A 21,793-nucleotide genomic window follows, 5' to 3' on the forward strand; every position below is an offset into this window, starting at 1 on the left:
TTTTGTGTTTGGTTTATTTATTTAATCTTAGTTACAAACATTGATTTTGTACATATCCACATTCACATAGCAATTATAAACAGGTAGAAATAGCACGGACCTCAATCATAAGCAATACATATTGCATACAAATGCAATTATTAATAAAAGATACATGTATATAGAGTATAAAAGTATTAATACAATAAGAGTTTAAATCTCAGCGGTGTTATCAGCCTGCCAGGTGTCTACACAGACATGATTGGCCATGTTTAATTCCTGTATGCATAGTTTAAGCCACCATTCACTTACTGAGAAGATTATATACACACACAGTTTAATGTTCAACATACACCTAGCATGTATTTACACTCACTGCTCTTTTTGTCAGGTCAGGCTTAAAATCTTTAATGGCTTTCAATTATGTTTTAAACTGCACATAACGATATACCACTGCATTCACATAGAAGTAAACAAATTACATCCTCTTTAAATTGTTTTGCGGACTCTGGGCAGTTGTAAAAGGGGCAGTTGTAGCCTAGCAGTTAAGGTACTGGACTAGTAAGCAACTGGTTCAAACCCCACCACTGCCAGGTTGCCACTGTTGGGCCCTTGAGCAAGGCCCTTAACCCTTAATTGCTTAGACTGTATAATAGACTGAAAATGTAAATGTAAAATCTGGCAAGTCACATTTTTTGTAGCTGATCCCTGATTCTGTGATGCTGAATTTGCACATCAACACAAATGCTGTGAACACTGCTCTGATACGGTTAAGGACATAGTACTGTATTTAGTTTGGTTTAAAAGTCATTGACTTAATAATTTTCCCTATGTCTAAGTGAACAGAAAATAGTGATTTTTTTTTTTATGTTATGAAGCCATGACCATTTCAGTGTTATTGCTTTGCTAATGGGCCACCAATTAAATAATATAGAATCAGCATTAGTTCTGAGGGGTTTTCTAATCATCAATACTATCCAGAATTTATGTACCTAAAAATCATCTGTATGGTAGGTGTACCTTATATAATGGCCAGTAAGTGCAGGTAGAGCTTGGTGTACATAATAATGTCAACTTAGTGAATACATTCTGAAGAAAGGAAACTATACAAATGCTGCAAATGAATAAAATATGTTTTCCATGGTGTAACAAAACGCTCAAGACAACATTTAAAAGTCTTTCAGTTTCACATACAGATATGTATCTTAAAAACATACATCAGTGTTCATTATTGCTGTTTTGGATTGGTGTTTGTACATCATGCTTGCAGAGAATTGAGTAATTAAACAATCAGTAATATCTGTATTGGATCAGTATAATTATTGGTTATTACTCAAGAGCTCTAATAGTGTTGTGTTATTAAAACTATAAATGTGCATCCCTAATATGAGGAGTGCTTTATTTTAATTGTTAGCAAAATATCTGTTAATGAGTTTGAGCCCTTGCAATACTGATCACAGTCCTGCAGGTGAAAACTGTTCATTTGAATGCACAGGGATTTAACACAATCATCAGTTGTGCAACACACACAGCAGGTAATACTTAACCATAATTAATTGGAAATGGGACTACAGTTCAGTGTCATTGTATTTTTGGGGGTTGTAGTGGCCTCGCCGAGTTTCAGCGTTGTCAGCAGCACCAGCGCGGTAAGGAGGACGACCATCCGAGTTTGAGCTGGACCTGGAAAATGCAGCAGGGTGATTATTAACATAAAAACAAATCAAAAACTTTGAATATCATGATGAATGTGTGTATATACAACATTAAATAGCATAACAATGTATAGAATATTGTAACTGAACTCACCCAATAGGTGTGGGTCTGTGTGGATTGGGTTTTGGTTTATCAGGAACAGCATAAATGTCTGGATGCCGCTGAGAGATTTCCAACTGAACATAAAAGAAAACTTGCAGTTTAGGTTTAAATGACCACCCCTGTTCTATTCCAGAAAGTAAATCTTCATGTTGTATTATGTATTATTCATTTATACAACAGGTAGTTCCGATCTTACAATCTGATTGGTTGAGAAGCGTTCTAAACGTGCTGATATTCGTGATAACAGCACGGTCTTTTCACACCACAATGGTATTACTCCGCTGACGCGTTGCCATTAACGACAAGCTTCATGCACACAAACGCGCATGCAGGCAACACAGCCTTTTTTTCCCGGTCGCGTTTTAAATCCGTTATCTGATACACAATCATCTAGCGCACTGTGTAGGGAACATAACCAATTGTCTAATTCACTATCTAGTGCACTATGTAGGGAACATATATCCATGATCTGATACACAATCTAGTGCACTATTTAGGGAACATTAATGTGTTTGTAATGCGAACAGTTAGTTAAGCCAGTTAGCAGCTCCTAGTAGTTCTGTTTTCATCCATAGCCTTTGGTGTGTGCGAGAGGTTTTTTTATTTCTTTTTTTCCCTTCGGAGGTTTTTGCTTTCTTCTTCTTCTTGTTCTTACCTCCCTGAAATGAGTTTTTGCAACTTGGGATGTCTGCTTTGTGGTGTTAAACTTTATATTCGTTGTGGAACTACTTTTTGGCAGAAGGTATTGTCAATATTAAAGCATATTTAATATGAAATTCAGGGCTTCTTTGATTTTCACCTTCGGTTCGTGCCTGCGACCAAATCACAGCCGTGATGTTATTCGCGATAACACACTCCCTCTCGTGTTCTATTGCTTAAGTATGTATCACATATTAGCATAAAGTTGTGTTTTTCTTTTTAAAATAATATGCATCTTGACATGTGACCAACTGTTCAGTGTATGGTCTAGTAGATATTATTCTATACTATTTTATTTATTAATGCTTATTTATTAAGATAAAGACATGCTGCAAAATCTTGGTAAAAAATTATATTAATGCCCATGATTTTTCAATGAGGTGACCAGCATGTCTATGATCGGGTCCACAATCTGTTATCTGTTCGATCATTTATTTTGTAATTACTATATTATTATTTTTTCTTAATTTTGCACATTTAGTTCATTGACAATGTTCCAAAAGTACATTTTGTAATTTAAATTTTTGTATTGTGTCAATGTCTATAGATTGTGATCTGAAATTGTTCTAATTTTGTTAAAATTATAGTCTAAGTATGTGTGTATGTACATCTGAGAAAGAACAAGAGTGTACTGGTGTGTGTGTGTGTGTGTAAGACACAAACCCGAGCAAATTCAGCCTCCTGCAGTTCCAGCATCCTCTGTGCTCGAGCCAGATGGTCAATCTTCTCAAATGCCTTGATCTTTCCTAGCAGTGACTGGTTTGCAGGATCCTCTGCTGTGTCTGATTGAGGCTCCTGGGCTTGGGCTCCTCGGCCCAGAAAACTTGGCTTCTGAGCTACAGGTGGAGGAGCGGGCCTGTGGCTGGTGGGTACATCGCTGCTTAATGTGCTACTGGAGTGTGAATCAGAGGCCCGATTCTGAGCCCGGTTCTGCAACAAACAGGTATCGAAATAAACAAACGGCTATAACTTACACAAAAAACAGAACAGAATAAGGGACAGTGTGTACATGGCTTTGAGGTGAGAGGATGCAACACATTTATTTATGAAGAAAAAGGAAAGAGTGTAAAATGGAAAAAAAATAGCGGTTTACCTTGGGAGGGTCTGGGACAAAGGAGGGAGGGGGGCTGGGGTCTCGAAGCATTTCCCTGCTGGTGGACCGTTTCATGCGGGGAACAGGGGCAGGTCTCTGCAGGGAGGGAGAGGTAAAGTTTTTTTGGAGGAGGCTAAAAGGATTGGCTATACAAATAAACAATCATCTTTAACAATGAGTTCATACACACAACCCTTGTAACCTTCAGACCAATTTTTCAGCCTGTATAAAATACCATACCAAAATAAAAGGTTTTTGCAATCTTAGGTTTTGCAAGTCTTACTTTACAAACATTACAAAGTCTAACTTTTTAAGGGTTACAACGCAAAAAAGCTTAAAAGGCAAAGCTTAAAGAAACAGCAGTTGTTAAAACAGGCAGCTTTCCAAACCGCACCATACTGAATATTATGTTTTAAATATCAGTAAACCCTTATGAACTTTTAGTTCTTAAAGAAAGAGCTAACATCCCATTACAAACAAGGCCTCCTATGCGAGCGTTCAAAGAAGGGTTAAAGCTGAACTGAAGGCATATATTTGCCATAGTTCTTATTAGCTAACTGTGCATTTTTGTTCAGCTTCTGTACTTGGTTGGTGTAACTTTTAGGTGCACAAATGAGACTACAGCTTTTTAATCCTTATCCAGTATGACTGTGTTGTCTGGTGGACTAAGCTCCACCCAACATTAGTGACATTAGGGTGTTTAAAAACACTATAGCACCTGCTACTCATATAAGCCCTGCATGCTATCATGTTCATGTGTGTATGAAGGTTTATGGCTGACCTCTTCAGGGAGTACAGGCTCTGAGGAGCGGCTGGTCCCCGATACGAGCGGCTCATCAGTAGGCTCATCCAGCTCATTATCAGTGTACGCTCCTCCCTCATCTGCTGTGTCATCGTAGTCGCTGGTCAGCCGGCTGTCCATGCTCAGGTAATCAGCGCTCATGGCCGACAGGTAGGACATGCGGTCATCGTAAAGATCGAGGTCCTCCTCAGCAGTATCCAGCTAAACAGTGGTGACATTGATATTATTTACTTTCACTGTAACAAGTAACGTTAATGTGCTTTAGCTCGAGAGTGGAGAGGCTCTTACTTTGCTTTCGCACACCCACACGGCTTTGTTTTGCTCCTCCCGAATTGTGTCTTTCAGACTGCCATACCACGCATCATGAGCAGAGTTCAGGTTAACTGTGGCTGCAGAGGAAACATGATGCATTAAGCACTCTTGAACTCAAAGGTCAAACATATCATCAATCCATATAGGAAAGTACAATGCACCCTGGTGGCCAGACAACACAGCTACACCCAGTGTGTCTAAAGCATTCGATTTCAAAGGGATGTAAACACTGTACAGTACATTAACTGAAATATCCAGGTCTCTAGTTTAGCAATTTGAACCCTCCTAATATTATAAATAACCTTTAAAAAAAGCTCATTAAACATATCACAAGCAAATAGTTAATTAACTATTAACTGATTTTTGTAATAATTACTTCTCTAAATAATGATTACAGTGTTTTTTCTTCTTATTGTATTACTTGTGACTGACCAGTGAAAAGGTGTGAGCTGGTCTTCCTCAGTTTTACAGCCTGTTCGTACAGTTTGCGGGAGCTGCGATTAGACCCTGGCAGCAAACGGTTCCTCATCGTCTTTACACCCTGCTTGCTGTCTGGATTGAGAAAGACTACAATGGGGTACCATTGAGTGTAGTTCAGAGTGTCTACAGCTTTGGGAGTGACATCGAGGAGAGCATGCTTATCCTAAGGAAACATAAAAGATCAGTACGTTTCAGAGAATTTACAGTACACATCACATCAGGAGGAGTATTGTGAAACAAGTGGAGTTTAAAAGGTGGTGTTTTTATACCTGTTCAATAATCTGCTGGACAGTGTTTAGTCTCACCACTCCTGAGGATTTCTCTGATCCTGCATCTTTGGGTTCTCTTTCTGTAAACAGCACCCCCACACAAACAAATCAGTACAAACACAGAAATGCCCACAAAATGATACTTGTGAAGGGTTGACTTTTACCTGAAAGTGGCTGCAAGTTTGCCAGATTAAAATCAATATTTTGGTTCTGTTCACATGAGTGCAACTTAATGCAGTTGATTATTTAATGAGTTTTATATGCATTTGAAGCAGGATCTGGGAGTTTAGCAGTACTGGCCGGCCAGTCAAAGTACTCATGCTAATTCCTGTTTACCATCAAAAGCATCTACAATAGGCACGCAGGCATCAGAACTGGACATCAGTGCAAAGTAAGAAGGTCGACTGGTTTAAATGAATCCAGGTTTTCTTCAAGATCATGTGGACGACCAGGCACATATGACACCAGGACTAACTAGCATCTTACAGAATTTAAAGGACCTGTTGATAATGTCCCGGTACCAGATATCACAGAATTTTCCAAATGTATAGTCCATGTATACATGAGTTTTCACAGACATGAGTCTGTGGCTCAAAAGCTGTTTTGACAACATATTAGAGGCCCATCATAATGTTTTTTGCCTTATTGGGGTGTGTTTGAGTGTGTATATATATAAAATATGCACCTACTTGCAACAACAAATTCATCAGGCAGCTCATTAGCTAGTTTCTCGCTTGCAACATCTGCAATTGGGCCAAAAAGAACCACGGGTCTTCTGAACCCAGCTGATGAGTAAAAAAAAAAAAAAAACCAGTTAAAATTTAAAGAATGATTTACTGTATACTGTTTCCTTTTTTAAATATGATCCTTGAATAGTAGATGTACCCTCTCGCAGCACCACCCTCTCATATGCTGGGAATTTTGTGGAGACTGGGTTTGCTGTCAGATCCTCTCTGCTTTTGCGCAGGTCCTTTTTCTTGGCTGCCCTTTGACCTCTCAGCCTCCAAAAATCCCCTCTGTCATTGGCCGATCCTTTCTGGGCATTTTGCACATTGGCCATCTGGTCGGCTCTGTTTAATACCACATTCAAGCATCGCATCAAAACATCAGGAACACAAGGCTTATTACTTATAAAACAGAGTTATGCAACAGAAAATCCATTCCAGAGCAGCAAAGCCACTGTTATGTAGACACACAGACACAGACACAGACACACACACACAGACACACACACAGACACACACACAGACACACACACACACACACACAGACACACACACACAGACACAAACACAGACAGACAGAGAATCACCTGCTCTTGCAGGGTATGACGCCTTTCTCCAGTAGCTGATTGTCTTTGTCTGTGCGGATGGCAAGCCAGCTGCCCAGTTTGCCATCGTAAAGTGTGTCCACCACTTTGAAGACCTCTCCTCGGGTGAAGGCCAGACTCTGTGGAGTTTCTTTCTCATACTCGAAATGTGTCCTGATGAAGAAGTTATCCCCTCGTCCTGACGCCACAATGTCCTTGTACACTGTAACAGTCAATATTTGCACAGAAGGGCATGAAATCAGAACTGACAATAATTAACTTAACAGGTTTACATGCAGCTCTGCAACCTAATAATGTCACATCTACATGAGTCAGGCAGTGAATGAACTTCTTTTAAAGAAATTCTTCAACCTACATAGTCAACTTAAGGATTCAACATGTTAAACCACTTAAACACAACATGTTAAATATTTCAGTTATTATGCAATTTAGTTTAAGCAGAACTGTTCAACCTAAAAACCCATAAAATATTGTGAATCAGGTTTAACCTTATTAGCAAACAAAATTTCTTACATTTGATTTCTTATCCAGAAAAGGATAAGTAAAGGAAGAGGAAAAAGAAGGAACAGTACCATCAGGTTTGCTCTGTGCCAGTATAGTCACATCCTCTCCTTTAGGAATCTCCAGCAGACACAGTATTGCATCCTCTCTCACCATTCCTCTAAAATCCACGTTATTTACCTATGACAAGTTCATTCCATTTAACAGATCTTTTATAAAATCTTGACATGTAACAAACTTAAAATTTGTCTGCTTGTGGTGTTTTGTGTACCTTCATGATCTGATCCCCGGTGCGCAGACCCTCTACTTCAGCAGGACTGTCCTCCTGTACATTTGTTATGAAGATACCCACATCATTCCCACCAGCCAGTCTAAGTCCAACACTCTCACCCTTCTGGAAGCGCACCATCACGGTGTTGGGCCTGTGAAGATATATAGAAGATATATTAAAGTACAGTATATTTAAGATCTTTTACTACAATACTATTTTTGCACACTAGCCTAGTTAATTAACAAATACATTAAACTGTAGTAAAGCAGATATGTCAGCATTAAAGCATCTATTAAAGCATCTATTCAGGAGAACACATTTCGGGTGAGATAGACTTTCATTACTTGTTGACCACGGAAGCTTTGTAGCTCCATAAAACAAAGTACTCCAAACATGTCTTGGCCTAATAACTGCATATAAATAATTGTGTAATCAATAATTTCTTCTCTTTTTCATCCTTAACTGTATTAACATACTGGTGTATTTTGTAGTGATTCAACATTAAATATTAAATACTATCTAGTTAGACTGCTACAAACCCGTAGATCTCCAGGTCCTCTGGGCTTGGTTTTAGGGGCACCTTCTGATGTTTGATTTTTGGTGGAACGTAGATTTTTGGGGCAGCAGTGACCACTGGAGCTTTTGATAAAACATAATTAAAAAACATGTTATAAATAATTTATTAATAAGACATCGTTATTAACATAAAACTGAAATTTGACACTTGGTTTGGTCTTTAAAGTTTTTTTTAAACACACTTTCTCAAGTCTAAACCTCAAAGCCATAAGGCAGAGCAGATACCTGGAGGTTCTTCATAAAATGGCTCGTCTTGCTCCAACGGGGGAGGGGGCAGATCATCAGGAGCCGCCTGGAATGGTGTTGGAATTGCACCCTTTTTTGCCTGTCTGTTTGGGGGGTCGTCTCTGCAATAAAACATCAAATAATTCATCATATGCCAACATTTTTTATTACTTGACAATATTTTTTATTACTTGGAGTTATGAGCCCTATTAGCTATGAATGGCAAGTTTACTAAAGTAGAACAGTCAATCGCCTGATTCATTTGGAATAATGTCTCTTTATATTAATATATCATTATATTGTCTCTTTTAGCTGCAAATAAAGTCACATAAAGTCACTACTAATATTTATATTAGTAGTATAAACGCATCACTATATTTAGCTGTTATGTGCCAGCATCATGCTCAAAGAGCACAAAATAATTGTAGAAAATGTTAGAGTTTAAACACTCAATACAGTATTCGTTGTTTGGGGAGAAAACAGTCAACAAAAATCAAATTTAGAGTCATTTTATAACTTTATTGTGGGTTTTAAAAAAAAAGCTCATTACAAACCGTGTTGTATAATTGATTTTATACACCTGTTAGCAATTGATGTGTCTAAAACACCTAAACTCAACAGTTAAAAGGACTGTCTACACATTTTCTGCAAAAGTTTGTGAGATTTTTGTTTTTGGTACCTAGGTTTTTCTCGTAGTCTCTCATTGGAGGAGTGTGGGGAGACGTCTGAGTGGTAACCTCGCCTACCACCATCCTGAGGTGAGTAGGATCGATAAGACTCAATCTCAGAAAGATCTGTGGAACATTAAAACATAATTATAAACATTATTAGAAGACACTACAGCTGCTGTTTCAAAACCAGTTTTGCAGAAAACTTTAAAAATTCTGATGGGGGTTTACCGAATGTGTAAAAAAGCAGTAAAGTGCTACTCAAAACCCTTCAGATATTACCAGAAAACAAGATATAAAAATGGAATATGGAAATAAAACAGATAAAAAATCTAGTTTATGACTGTAATAATAATGATTAAGTTTAATTTTATATCTTCAGAGCAGTTAAGAGACGGGATTAAACAAGCTGCTCTGACAGAAACGTATTAAGCAGCAGTGCTCGCAAATCCTCACAAATCATGATGTGCCACATGAATAAGAGTATTTTCTTCTTGAAATGGTTTTCAGTGTGCAGATAAAGATGATTTGGCATTTTAGTCCTGTCTCTTCTACAAAAAGAGATTCACTAGATGGAAATATTGGATAAAAGCATAACTAACTCTGTACCTGTTAATCACACTGCATGTTTTAATCTTATATCAGTACATAATGATCATTACTCATTTGATGCAGCATTGCTAGAAGTATGCAAAGGGACCTTAAGTCATGTTGTTGCATTGTACCTTTAAAAATACAACATATTTTATGGCTGCGTTTATGCACATTCAGTCAAGGCATGGATGTAAATCCAAATTTACCTTTATAAATAATATTGTAATTACAGAAGTACTTTTATAAGCCAAATAAAACTGACACAGTAATCTTAAGTAAATCAACACAGACATTTTGATTTGCTTGACTCACCGTCCAGCTCTGAATCGCTGTCAGCCATTGGTGGAATCCGAACCAGAACCTTACGCTTATCCCTCTGCACCACCAACTGCAGTTTTCCTCGTGATTTCTCAATAAGTTTTCCAGCATCTCCAAGAGACAGGTTCTCTGTCACTGTACCATTTATCTGAAAGAGATACAAAGCACAGCGAGTCTAGAGGTATCTATATTTCAACTTACAACCTTGGTCTACATTATTGTCATGTTCACTGTCTTACACTGTATTTTTTTATTTTTATTAAATAAAGTATAAAGACTTTATAAAAGTATAAAAAGTCTTTATATAAGTATAAAAATGTTGACATAAAACTTTGTGTTGTGTTTTCTATGGTAACAGACGCTATTGGACGCTGTATGCTTGTCAGTGAAAAGAAATGAGCAAAATTTGCATCTCTAAATTAAACAAAAACAAACAAAAATCACAATAAGAACATGAGGATTGTTATTGATTCTGACCTTTAGGATGATGTCCCCTTCCTGTAGATTTCCGTCTCGAGTTGCCAATCCTGTGTTTGTCATCTCTTTAATGAAGAGCTGACTGCCCAAACGCAGCCCATATTCTAAGTCAGAAAAAGAATAAAGTGAAAAATATACTTGCAATATGAGAGTGCATAGTTTTAATAGATGAACAACGATAATACAGGCCTTTTTAAAAAAAAAATCTGAAATGTACTATTATCTGTGATCATGTACAGCTTGCATATTAGTGCACTTTAAAAAAGTGCATTAGCTGACTGTGGCCCATCTTCTGTTAATGCAGTTTGTCTGCCTCTACCTCATCAATAATTTAAACTGAACCATTAAACGATGAGTTATTTGGCTGGATCATTCTCAAAATATTCTCTTATCTGACTGTGGACGGTATCACCTGTGTCTCAGCAGCTTATCATTAATGGCAGACTGTAACACAGTTCCATGTACTTTTAATAGGTGCAGTCAAACTAGCATTTTTATACAAACACAGAAGTCAGTTGCTTTTAAAAAAATGTAGAAGGTGATGCAAGAAAGTTAACTCCCAATATAAACTTTTCTACATCACCAAATTAAAGTATGTACATTTTTAACCCAGCTGATTTTCAAAATAACCAGTTAACTTCAGGACTGTGTCTCAAATCTCATACTGTACTAAACAAATAATTATGCGTTTAGCATGGCAGTGGAGCAACACACTGAGGGTGCTGCACAGTAACATGGGTTCTGGGGACCTGGGTCAGAACCTCAACTGTGGTAACTAACTGGGAAAAGTTCTGAATGTATTTTGGTACTCTGAAATACCAGCATGACACTGCTCTGAGAATGATCCACCACCTAAATAATAGATGCTCAGTGTTTTATAGTTTATAGTCCCCATCCATAGAAAGATGGGGAAGCACTGGAATACTGAACCATACATAGCATCAAATAGACTACAGTAAGTAATTGTATATCAATGTTCCTGATCAACTGGCAATACAATGTATTTTATGATGTACCCTCAGTAGGCTTCTTCTTCTTAAGTGTGACACTGACTGGTTTCTCCAGCGGTCCATGCTCTCGAGATGGTGTAGGTGAAGGTGAGCGATCTAGGCGATCTCGACTGCCACTCCTTTTTGGTATTACCACCGCTGGACGAGGCTCAGGCCTCCTCTCTTCTCGCTCTCTGAAGCGTGGCTCTGGGCTGTGAGCACGGTCCAGAACCTGTTCACTACGGTAACGCCGGTCAGGGCTATAGTCACGATCCAGGGCATGTTCACTACGGTAACGTCGATCAGGACTGCGCTCGGGACGGTAATGGTGTTCTGGGCTGTAGTCCCGGTTTAAAGTGCGGTCGCTACTATAACGCCGGTCTGGACTGTAGTCACGGTCCATGGCACGGTCCCCCCGGGAACGGCGCTCTGGGCTGGGGTCACGATCCAGCATTCGGCCTCGACTGCCGTCACGGCGAAACTGGCGTTCAGGACTGACGTCTCGCTCTTGTGTTCGGCCTCGGCTTCGCTCATAGTTGTACTCGGAGACCGTGCGCTCGCTGTACATGCTGCGCCGGTCCTGGTCATAGTCGTTGTAGTCAGGGTTGGAGAAGACACGATCATCTGGGGAGGGTGGAGGTCGCATAATGCTTGCTGGGACTCTTCGTGACCTCTTCACTGTCTGCAGAGAAACATGTGCATTATAAAATATTCCTAAAGTTCTTGAAAGAACGGTACAGCACAACAATCCTAGTAAACATGAAAATGACACCTACTATCTTGGCAACTTTGCCACACTTGCGTAGTGTCTGTACAGCAAATGAGTGAGGGATGTTCTCCATGGATGCAGTGTTCACCAGGATCACTCGGTCATTCTCACTAACCACAAAATATACAAGTCATTATTTGTGTTTATAAACTATTTTAATTCTTATAAATAATTTATTACAATGTTTGATCATGTTAGTATTCTTACAACAACAGGCCATCAGCAGGTCCACCCTGCAGTACATCTGAGATGATGATAGATATTTCTCCATTCTCTTCATTTGGATTGTCCTTTCCACCTGAGACTGCAATTCCAAATCCCATTTTTGGGTCCTACAGACAACAAAGGAAACAACGGCATGTGAATTTACCACAAAACACCCTACTGGAAATAAAAATATATATAGTTAAAAAAGTTTCCAAACACTAATGATATGCTGGTTATAGCAGTCTTTGTACTGAAATGATTTTGGCAAAGTTGAAGTTGTGCCTAAAAGATTGAAACAAATTATTTTTAAAGTTATCTTTTAAGGCTTTTTTGAAACCGAGTCCTTATTTGCACATATTTGCACATACTTTCATTCGGGACTTGGATTAGTACTGAGAGCACCGTTCAAGCACTCACTGACAAGCACTCACCCGCTGCAGGGTCACTGTGAACTGCTCCCACACCTCCTCCATCACTGGGTTCTGAACAAAAATATGTAACAAATAATGTGGGTGAGGTTAAAGATACTGTTTTACATTCCATAGATGCCATGCAGTTCCCCCTTAGGCCTGTATGCACTTCCTTTTTTAAGCAGTGCCAAGTTATGAGGAAAGACTCATGTTATGCAGATACTGGTGAGTGGAATAAAAGCATTTACAGGTTTATAGAGAAAGTACCCATTCTTCCTGGCTCATGTGATCTGTCAGTTACCCATGCATGAATGCATGAACGCACACGCACATCATGAACAATGCTTTTCAGAATCATGCTACTAATACGCATCATGCCTCTGTCCTAAATAAAAATTCTCTCACACACAAACTTTGGTCTTAACTTTTGTTAAGATACTAAAGGTCTTTGCTAGCACTTTTTTGCAAAGCATATTTGATTCTGCACGTCAAACACCTTGTTTAGCAATAAACACAAATGGCACTGACATCAGAAATTAGGGGTGAGCAAAACCAAAAAGGCTGGCATTACAATGATCTCTCATGAAAACAATATTTAAAAATGGTAAAATAAGTATTAAGTATTGCACATTAATTCAAGAGAACATTTAACCTATTTTTTATCTGCCCAACCCACACAAACAGAGGTATTTACATTTGGTGTATTCAAATCAATATAATATGATATCAAGCAAAGTCAATCTAATTCATTATAATCATAAAATACATGAATTTCATACATTATAATCAATGATCTGCAACATAAATATCATGCATTAAAATCACTATCAGTATTTTTATTATCTCATGCATTATAATCCATATTAAGTGCTACCATTCACATGCATAAGTCAATAGTAAGCATCTCATGCATTATGATCAATATTAAGTTACTTTAATTGAATAAATTCCATACATCAATCTCAAGATCTATGAACAATTTCACGCAATACAAATTAACATGCATTAAATCATGATTGTATGTAATTATAATGCATTTCACTCCTGACACAGATCTTAACTAAGACAAAAAATCTCAACACCAAACAACATAAAAACTATTTAATATTCTGATCTTTACTTATAAAATGCTGTATCCTTTTAAAGCTTTATACTATTAAGGATAACTAAACTCTCTACAAGTTTCAGCAGTGAGCTGGACTAAGATCAACAGTTCCACGCAGTGTAACTTGTAAGAGCAAAGTTCTTACGATGCCTTGGAGAATCCGGATGGCCTTTACAGCATGGACCCATTTTCTGTGAAGCGAGAGGACCGTCTGCATACTGTCCGTTATTCCACCAGCACAACACTTTTGTCCTAAACGGCCTCACCACTCTTTTACACAATACATCTGTCCCCTTTGATGCAGCAGTAATAATGCTGGTCTACATTCCACCCAAATCCCCCTGTTTGCCAGCACCCAGGGCAGAGAGTATAAGAAAATGTGGCAGAAGCAGAAACAACACTGTTGCTGTTTCTTGTAAATGTGTCTCTTTGCACAACCTGCAGTATTTCATTGTTTTGTACTCGCACTGAGCAATGAAAATAAAGTTGAATCTATCCATTAGAAAGAAACTGTAGTTTACAGACTATAGTAAAGCACAAATCCTTTCTGTGATTATGGAGGGATATGATTTAATACACATGCGTGTACATCTTTATTAACTGCATAGGAAAGATCATGTGCACAGAAAGGGTGCAATGCCAGCTGGCTTGCAGATTATACTGATCATCATTTTTATCATCATTTTCAGGAGCTGTGATGTAGGTACAGTGTCATAGAGGTATTTGCCTTATTTAGATTTACATATTATACAAACTTAATTGCTTTAAATGACCAAACACTATATTGGTAAAGTGCACCAACACTACAGTAAACATTTCAAAAGATGCCCTTAGGAATGGCACCCTTATGATCGTGACCCATCAAGTCCTATCAAATATGTATGTATGAATGAATCTGTGTGTGTACAGTACATACACACAATATATAAACAGGAGATTTTGAGATTTTAGAAATTCCACTGACACACAAATACTGGGCCTCTTTGATAAACAAAAGCTTGAACGGCTCTTTGTCTGGCTGGCTCCTAAAACCAGAAAACTTGGTTATTGTTTGTCATCTATTTTTATTTATTTCTATACTGTAAAAGCCTCCATGATTTAGTGTATTCAGGCTGGTGGAGACAATAGCTGTCATTCTATGGAAACACTAGACTCAATGCAGGTATACAACATGGACTAGAGTTAAAAAAAAAGAAAAAGAAAAGAGCACAGAACACTGATCTCAACCCAACTAAACAACTAAAATAAACCAGAATGTTAATTACTTGATAGGCCTTCTTGTCCAACATCAGTGCCTTAACTGTCTTGAATAAGCACAAATTCTTACAGACACATTTTAAAATATTGTGGCTTGTTACTGTCACTGTAAGGCTTGTTCAGGATTGTTAGCCTGATAGTTTGAGAGCAAAACAAACTTTTTCTGGTCACTGCATAGAGAACTAACAAGGCAACTGACTGTCTGACAAAAAATGTGAGAATTTCGTGATGCAACAACTCACTCACCCTTTCACTCACCCAGGGGGCCTCCAAAGTTTCCTGCCAGCTGGCAGCAGATCCCTCTTGTTAAGCGGTGCCACTCCGATAGCGGCATGAACAACTGTCATGAACTTCTTGTACTTCATTTTAAATTTCTCTTGAATACTCAGATATTCCTTACCACTGCACCAGTCCCTTATCTGAACCCATACACCACTAAATACTGAATATAAACTGCTCCGTGTAATGGTCGGCTGTTTGTATCTCCATTATGTGCCAAATTATCTTGAATGCTTTACAAAGTCTGATGAACAGATGAACATTTAATTTTCTTCATGCACGAGGGAAAAAAGAAAGCAAAACAGGACCACACTGAGCAGGCCTGGTGCTACGTCATTCTTACATAATTATGTGGATCTCTGAACATCTGAAGATTACTCTAATGAAACCGTTGATGCAAAGCGGATAATAGGGACACAGTCTTAAAAATCCTGTATACACCCCTATGTCTCTGTAATCCCTTTGGAGTGCGCTGATGAACATTTCTGATCCTCAGAGCCAGGAAAAAAATATATAAAGATATAAATTAAGTCAAAAGCTAAGATGGAATTGCAAGGATTAAGAATCTTGGGATTTGTATGCTTTTTCTTTTTTCTTTTCTAACTTTCTTGTTGTTCCGTACCTGAATGACTAAAAGCCAAACTTCTTAGATATTTTGGTCATACAGGAGTCAAACGGAGGTTTAGTTAATGTTGAAATGCTCATTAAAAGCATGTTTCACAGATATACAGCATCAAAAGAATCCAAATTAAGCTAATTAATGTTATTATTACAGTTCCAGCATGAGGTATTGTCACTCACACACACACACACACACACACACACACACACACACACACACACACACACACACACACACACACACAAATATTTGAGTGATGAATTATCTACTTTTCAAATAAAGTATAAGTAAAATATGACAGTTTGTGGTAGTTTTAGAAACATTATACTGATTTTCTAAAGACTTACAATACAATATATAACATTTCTTAGACTACCTTCACAGCTTTTCAAGATAGCACTCATGGACGCTACACAGCACACGTTTACAGACCATTTAAGAATCTGAACCTGCCCAGATATTTGCCTAAGGAATAATGCTTTAGTTTTTTTTTAACTAAACTAAACTCCTTGTGTCATGTAAAAAGAATTTGTAACTGTTTTAAGCGTCAAAATCACTCTTCTGTTTCAAATCAAGGTCAGAACTTGTCTGCCGAGCTGCAGTCAGCCAACTTTATGTGACATTTCATTACACATCACATAATGAATAACTTATACTGTATTTACCAAACAGCAAAAAGTGTTTTTGTGATTGGTTACAGAAAAATGGCATTCACTTGATTTGTGCCTGAGAGGGCAGAGAGAAAATCTGTGGGCAATGACCACTCCAGTCAGCCAATGAGGATGTGTGTATCAGTCCTCTGTTGCGTTCTGCTTCTTTATATAAGCAGTTTTAACCCCAACCTCATCACCACGTGCAGAGTAACAGTAGAGTACGGCAGAGCAGTACTGTAGTCTAGATTATGTAATACAGACATGATCGCTCTTTTTGACAGACACATGCACTAAACCCACTTTAGCATTTAAGCCTAACAGAACCAGAGACAGGCACATATAGGTGTAAAGTGGTAAACAGAGCTGAAGTGTTTTTAGTAATACCCCATCAGTACTATCCTTTCTCAAATAACTGGAGAACTGCTGTAGTTCATTAATTTATCATCACAATAGAGCTGCAGGTCTGCAGTTGCAGAACAGATTTAGAAGCATGACTTCCCACTTGTATATCTTTACAATATGTGGTATTCCCTCTACAATTTAGAATTTTGTTCATTTTATTCTGAAATGTATCTACTTTGCCCAGATGAGGTTTTTAACAAAGAAGACAGTTAATTTATGTTCTTCCTAATGTTCAATATCTAGCCCACATTTTAAATATAGCCCCCCTATTTCTGATTACTTTTTCTGATTAATTGGGGTTGTAATTTCAGGCAAACAAGTTCGGAAAATAGGTTCTAACAGGGCTAACACAAACATATGTAAATTGTAGCTGCCTGATAGAAGGCACTGCAGAGAAAGAATGGCAATATTACATTTTAATTATAGGCAATTGAATCCGTTACCATATGTATTACAAAATTAAAATTCCTGCCTACCACAAAGCCAGCAGTTATTCATCGCATTACTCTAAACACAAGGAACTGGTAGACAATGTTCAACTTGTGAAAGCTTGTGAGGTGACGACATCTTTAGGTGCTATAAATTACCTTCCAAAACAAGAGAGTCTAATACAAAAGTTCGGACACCCCTGGTCAAATTTTCCTAACAGGAAACAAAATCAAATGCCATTTCTCTACCAAATGTAATGCACACATTCTATTTATTTGCTCTTTTAATTTTCCCTCTTCTTTATCCCATCTAGCTGTGTTCTGTTTCCAACTGTAACTCCTCTGCTGCTTGCACCATCCCTGTCCTGACTCAGAGTCACAGGCTATCATGCGCTCTCTCCTTGAAATTAAGCAATTTTCCTGTGAATCTAGCAGGGCCTTAATCATATAATATACAGTATATACTCATTCAGTGTTTAGTATACAGCAATCACTTGTGTCCTATGTAAAATAAATTATATACTTGTTCAGTAAGTAGTACACAGTAAACCCTGGTGTAGTATGTATTATAGACTGGTTAGAGTTCATACCTGTTCAGTAAGTAGTACACAGTAAACACTGGTGTAGTATGTATTATAGACTGGTTAGAGTCCATACCTGTTCAGTAAGTAGTACACAGTAAGCACTGGTGTAGTATGTATTATAGACTGGTTAGAGTCCATACTTGTTCAGTAAGTAGTACACAGTAAACACTGGTGTAGTATGTATTATAGACTGGTTAGAGTTCATACCTGTTCAGTAAGTAGTACACAGTAAACACTGGTGTAGTATGTATTATAGACTGGTTAGAGTCCATACCTGTTCAGTAAGTAGTACACAGTAAGCACTGGTGTAGTATGTATTATAGACTGGTTAGAGTCCATACTTGTTCAGTAAGTAGTACACAGTAAACACTGGTGTAGTATGTATTATAGACTGGTTAGAGTCTATACCTGTTCAGTAAGTAGTACACAGTAAACCCTGGTGTAGTATGTATTATAGACTGGTTAGAGTCCATACTTGTTCAGTAAGTAGTACACAGTAAACACTGGTGTAGTATGTATTATAGACTGGTTAGAATCTATACCTGTTCAGTAAGTAGTACACAGTAAACCCTGGTGTAGTATGTATTATAGACTGGTTAGAGTCCATACTTGTTCAGTAAGTAGTACACAGTAAACACTGGTGTAGTATGTATTATAGACTGGTTAGAACCTATACCTGTTCAGTAAGTAGTACACAGTAAACACGTGTACAGTATGAACTGTAGAAGTATTTATCTGTACATTATTTTACTACTGTTATTTCTGTTATCTCAACTTTTAAAACACAGCTTTAAAACAGCTTCTTTATTCTTAGTCTGGACAGAGTTTAATGTTTCCTTTACAGTGTTTCTGTTAGTGGGTGGAGGTGGAAGAATAGAAAGCTCTCAGGTTACAGGTGCTCTAAATGAGACCAGCACCGTGTTCCCAAACCTGCTGTTCTTGTGTAAATAAGTTTAATAAAGTTGTTTATGTTTTTATTTGCGTTTCTACATAACAGAAAAGTCTGATCGTTTGTGGTGGTTTTGACCAATAACAAGGTAACAGTTCCAGCTTATAAAGGACAACATGGTGGTGAAGGCCTTATTAGTGCTGCACAAAGACTCCACTGCAGTTCTGATAAAGACAAACTACACAGCAAACTCTGCTGGAGTTCATACAGGAGAACGATCTCAAACCTGATACCTGAATAAACTAGAATCTGTACAAACACGTCCAGGTAAAACAATTCTCAAGCAAAACCCGCAGTTCAAACGGACAAGACACAGAACTTAATAAATAAAGTAAATAAATAAACACAAACATACCTTCGAATTTAGTTGATTTAAAATTCAACACTTGAACTGTATAAACAATCCGGATTATTGCGTGAAAGCTCTCAAAATGGACGAAAAAAATCAACGTTTGTACACTGACGGCTCGGTTGCTCCGATTTCCTGAATCTTTCAGGTATGGGCGTGGCCTCCAACCGCAGGTGAGTCGACTCCGAAATTCCTGGCGTGACGTATAAACCACGTGGTCCAGTTTCACTACGAGCTGACTGAACAACCCAAATCCCAACCTGGTCACTACATAGTGCACTATAAATCATTTTCTGAATTGAATATGAAAGCGTTAAACATCAAAGCCACTAATGGTACTAAACCTAAAAAAAAAATAAGTACAATTAAATAAAGAACAAAGCAATTAATTTGTTCATACTTTGTAGCTTTATGTATGTAGAACATATAAAATGCACTTTTTAGTTTGTAGTGAATAGGGACAGGGTGTGATTTAGGACACGGTCAGCCACAGCCTATACACCCACAGAAAGTTTCGATCAAGGATGAGTACATGAAAACTTCCTATTAATACATCAAGATAATAATAATAATAATAATGATAATGATAATAATAATAATAATTTATGTCAAAGGTTTGTCTAAATGAAATGTATTTTTAGGTAGATAACTGTATTTGAACATGTCTGTAAATTAGTGTTGATTAAGATTGGTGTCAAGGGTGGGGTGCAGGAAAGCTCGAGGGGTGGTAATTTAAGTTTATTTATTTATTATTTCTATTTGGTAGCCGTTTTATTCTTATAAGGATAACAGTGTCTTACCCATTTACACCTTTTAGAGCACAATTTAGAGCCAAGTCACAAGGACCGTGGTGCAGTGCAGCACCAACATGTGCCACCATGTCGCCCCAATTTTTACACTATAAATGCATTTTATTTATTTTAAACACATTGTCTGGTTTCTGTGACAAAGGGAAAATTATGTTCTTTTAAAAACAGACAATAAAATTTTGTTCTAAATAAGCTAATATATTATTCATAGGTTGATTTATGTATTACTGTCTAGAACTCTACAAGCTAGATAAATTCACACTTTTATTTATTTTTATAAATCTAATAAAAATATGTATCTGTATCTAGCCTGTTTTCTAACATGTATGGCTGCACTGGCATGCTGCTTTGTATTAAGGCCTCGGGTTATGTGTTTACTTAACAATACACTCTGTAAATGGATGTTATTAAATGTCTTAGTATGTCTTTTGTATTCCAGCCCTTCCTGTTATTGCTGTAGTATTTGGAAATATATTAGAGTAGATTAAATAAACAAGCACATCGCGCCCTCTAGCGGAGAAGTAGATGTAAAATCCACAGGCTTTATTCAGCGAACCACTGAGTTCTATTTCTTTATTTATTGAATTTTAACCTCATGTTTTACACACTTTGGTTACATTCCTGTCAGACCTTGCTGTGAGGCGACAGTGCTACCCACTGAGCCACTGTGCCGCCCCCGTTCCATGCTTGTCCTGGGTAAAAGGGTCATAAGAAGCGTGTAGGTTGCCAGGTTTAGAGAGACCAGTGCATTAACCCCCCGTTAGGGGTTAAATTTTGTAATGGAGTTCCTGCCTGAGAGTTGTAGTGCTGCATTTTGAATGGCTGGGGGGCAACTATGCAGGGACAAAAACCAGTAAGTCTACAACATTTACATTTTCAGCATTTAGCAGACGCTTTTATCCAAAGCGACTTACAGTACTGTGACAGTATACAGTCTAAGCAATTGAGGGTTAAGGGCCTTGCTTAAGGGCCCAACAGTGGCAACCTGGCAGTGGTGAGGCTTGAACCGGCAACCTTCTGATTACTGAACCAGTACCTTAACCACTAGGCTACAACTGCCCTACAAGAACTCAGTACTAGTAAAAAATACTAGCAGGCTAAATGAAAAGGTTCCAAGTATAGACCCAGTTGAAATCTATTTTAGGTTGCAGCATACTCTTTATATTATTTTAATGATTTGTTTTTCTTTTGGTTGCATTGGGGTGCGCATTAATAACCTGGCATACATTTAACGACTCGTTGAACTATGTGTGTGTGTGTGTGTGTGTGTGTGTACTGCAGTACACTGAATCATCAATACCTGCACTGTGGGGATTGCAGTACATTGCAGTGGATTGCCTCTTGTGTTGTAAATAATTGATATTGTGTAGTTTTTGGGGGATTATGGGTATGTGTGTCTAGTTAGTGTGTAAGTGTAAGTGTGAGAGTGCGGCCTAGCATCAGCCGCATAATGTTTTCCTGTGTTTGGGTTGGCAGGATGTGTTTTACCATTTACAGTTAGTCAGACGCTGTTCGACATGCTGTGTGATTCATACCTGCAGGTTTCTTACCTCAGTAGGAGCAAAGCTCAAT

The 21,793-nt window shown here is 37.9% G+C and overlaps 1 protein-coding gene across 3 annotated transcripts; it reads right to left on the reverse strand.

Annotated features, from left to right (window-relative positions):
• tjp2a (tight junction protein 2a (zona occludens 2)) lies at nt 1-19,523 on the reverse strand. Of its 3 annotated transcripts, none has more exons than XM_063014441.1 (23): nt 19,419-19,523; nt 12,806-12,856; nt 12,375-12,499; nt 12,175-12,277; nt 11,426-12,080; nt 10,410-10,513; nt 9,927-10,080; nt 9,032-9,146; nt 8,353-8,474; nt 8,091-8,190; nt 7,552-7,702; nt 7,352-7,460; nt 6,762-6,981; nt 6,335-6,519; nt 6,139-6,234; nt 5,450-5,529; nt 5,133-5,343; nt 4,677-4,777; nt 4,368-4,589; nt 3,587-3,682; nt 3,157-3,423; nt 1,786-1,868; nt 1-1,659 (listed from the first exon to the last, which is right to left on the reverse strand). In XM_063014441.1, exons 2-23 carry the CDS (start codon nt 12,845-12,847, stop codon nt 1,548-1,550), a joined length of 3,453 nt encoding a protein of 1,150 aa, XP_062870511.1. In that variant the 5' UTR covers nt 12,848-12,856; nt 19,419-19,523; the 3' UTR covers nt 1-1,547. The 3 variants fall into 3 exon arrangements, with proteins under 3 accessions (XP_062870511.1, XP_062870513.1, XP_062870514.1); XM_063014443.1 differs by lacking the exon at nt 19,419-19,523 and adding an exon at nt 15,393-15,566; XM_063014444.1 differs by lacking the exon at nt 19,419-19,523 and having other exon boundaries at nt 12,806-12,868.
• Nucleotides 19,524-21,793: the final 2,270 nt, after the last annotated feature.

The sequence above is a fragment of the Trichomycterus rosablanca genome, chromosome 18 (assembly GCF_030014385.1).
Source record: "Trichomycterus rosablanca isolate fTriRos1 chromosome 18, fTriRos1.hap1, whole genome shotgun sequence".
In the NCBI taxonomy this organism is placed as follows: domain Eukaryota; kingdom Metazoa; phylum Chordata; class Actinopteri; order Siluriformes; family Trichomycteridae; genus Trichomycterus; species Trichomycterus rosablanca.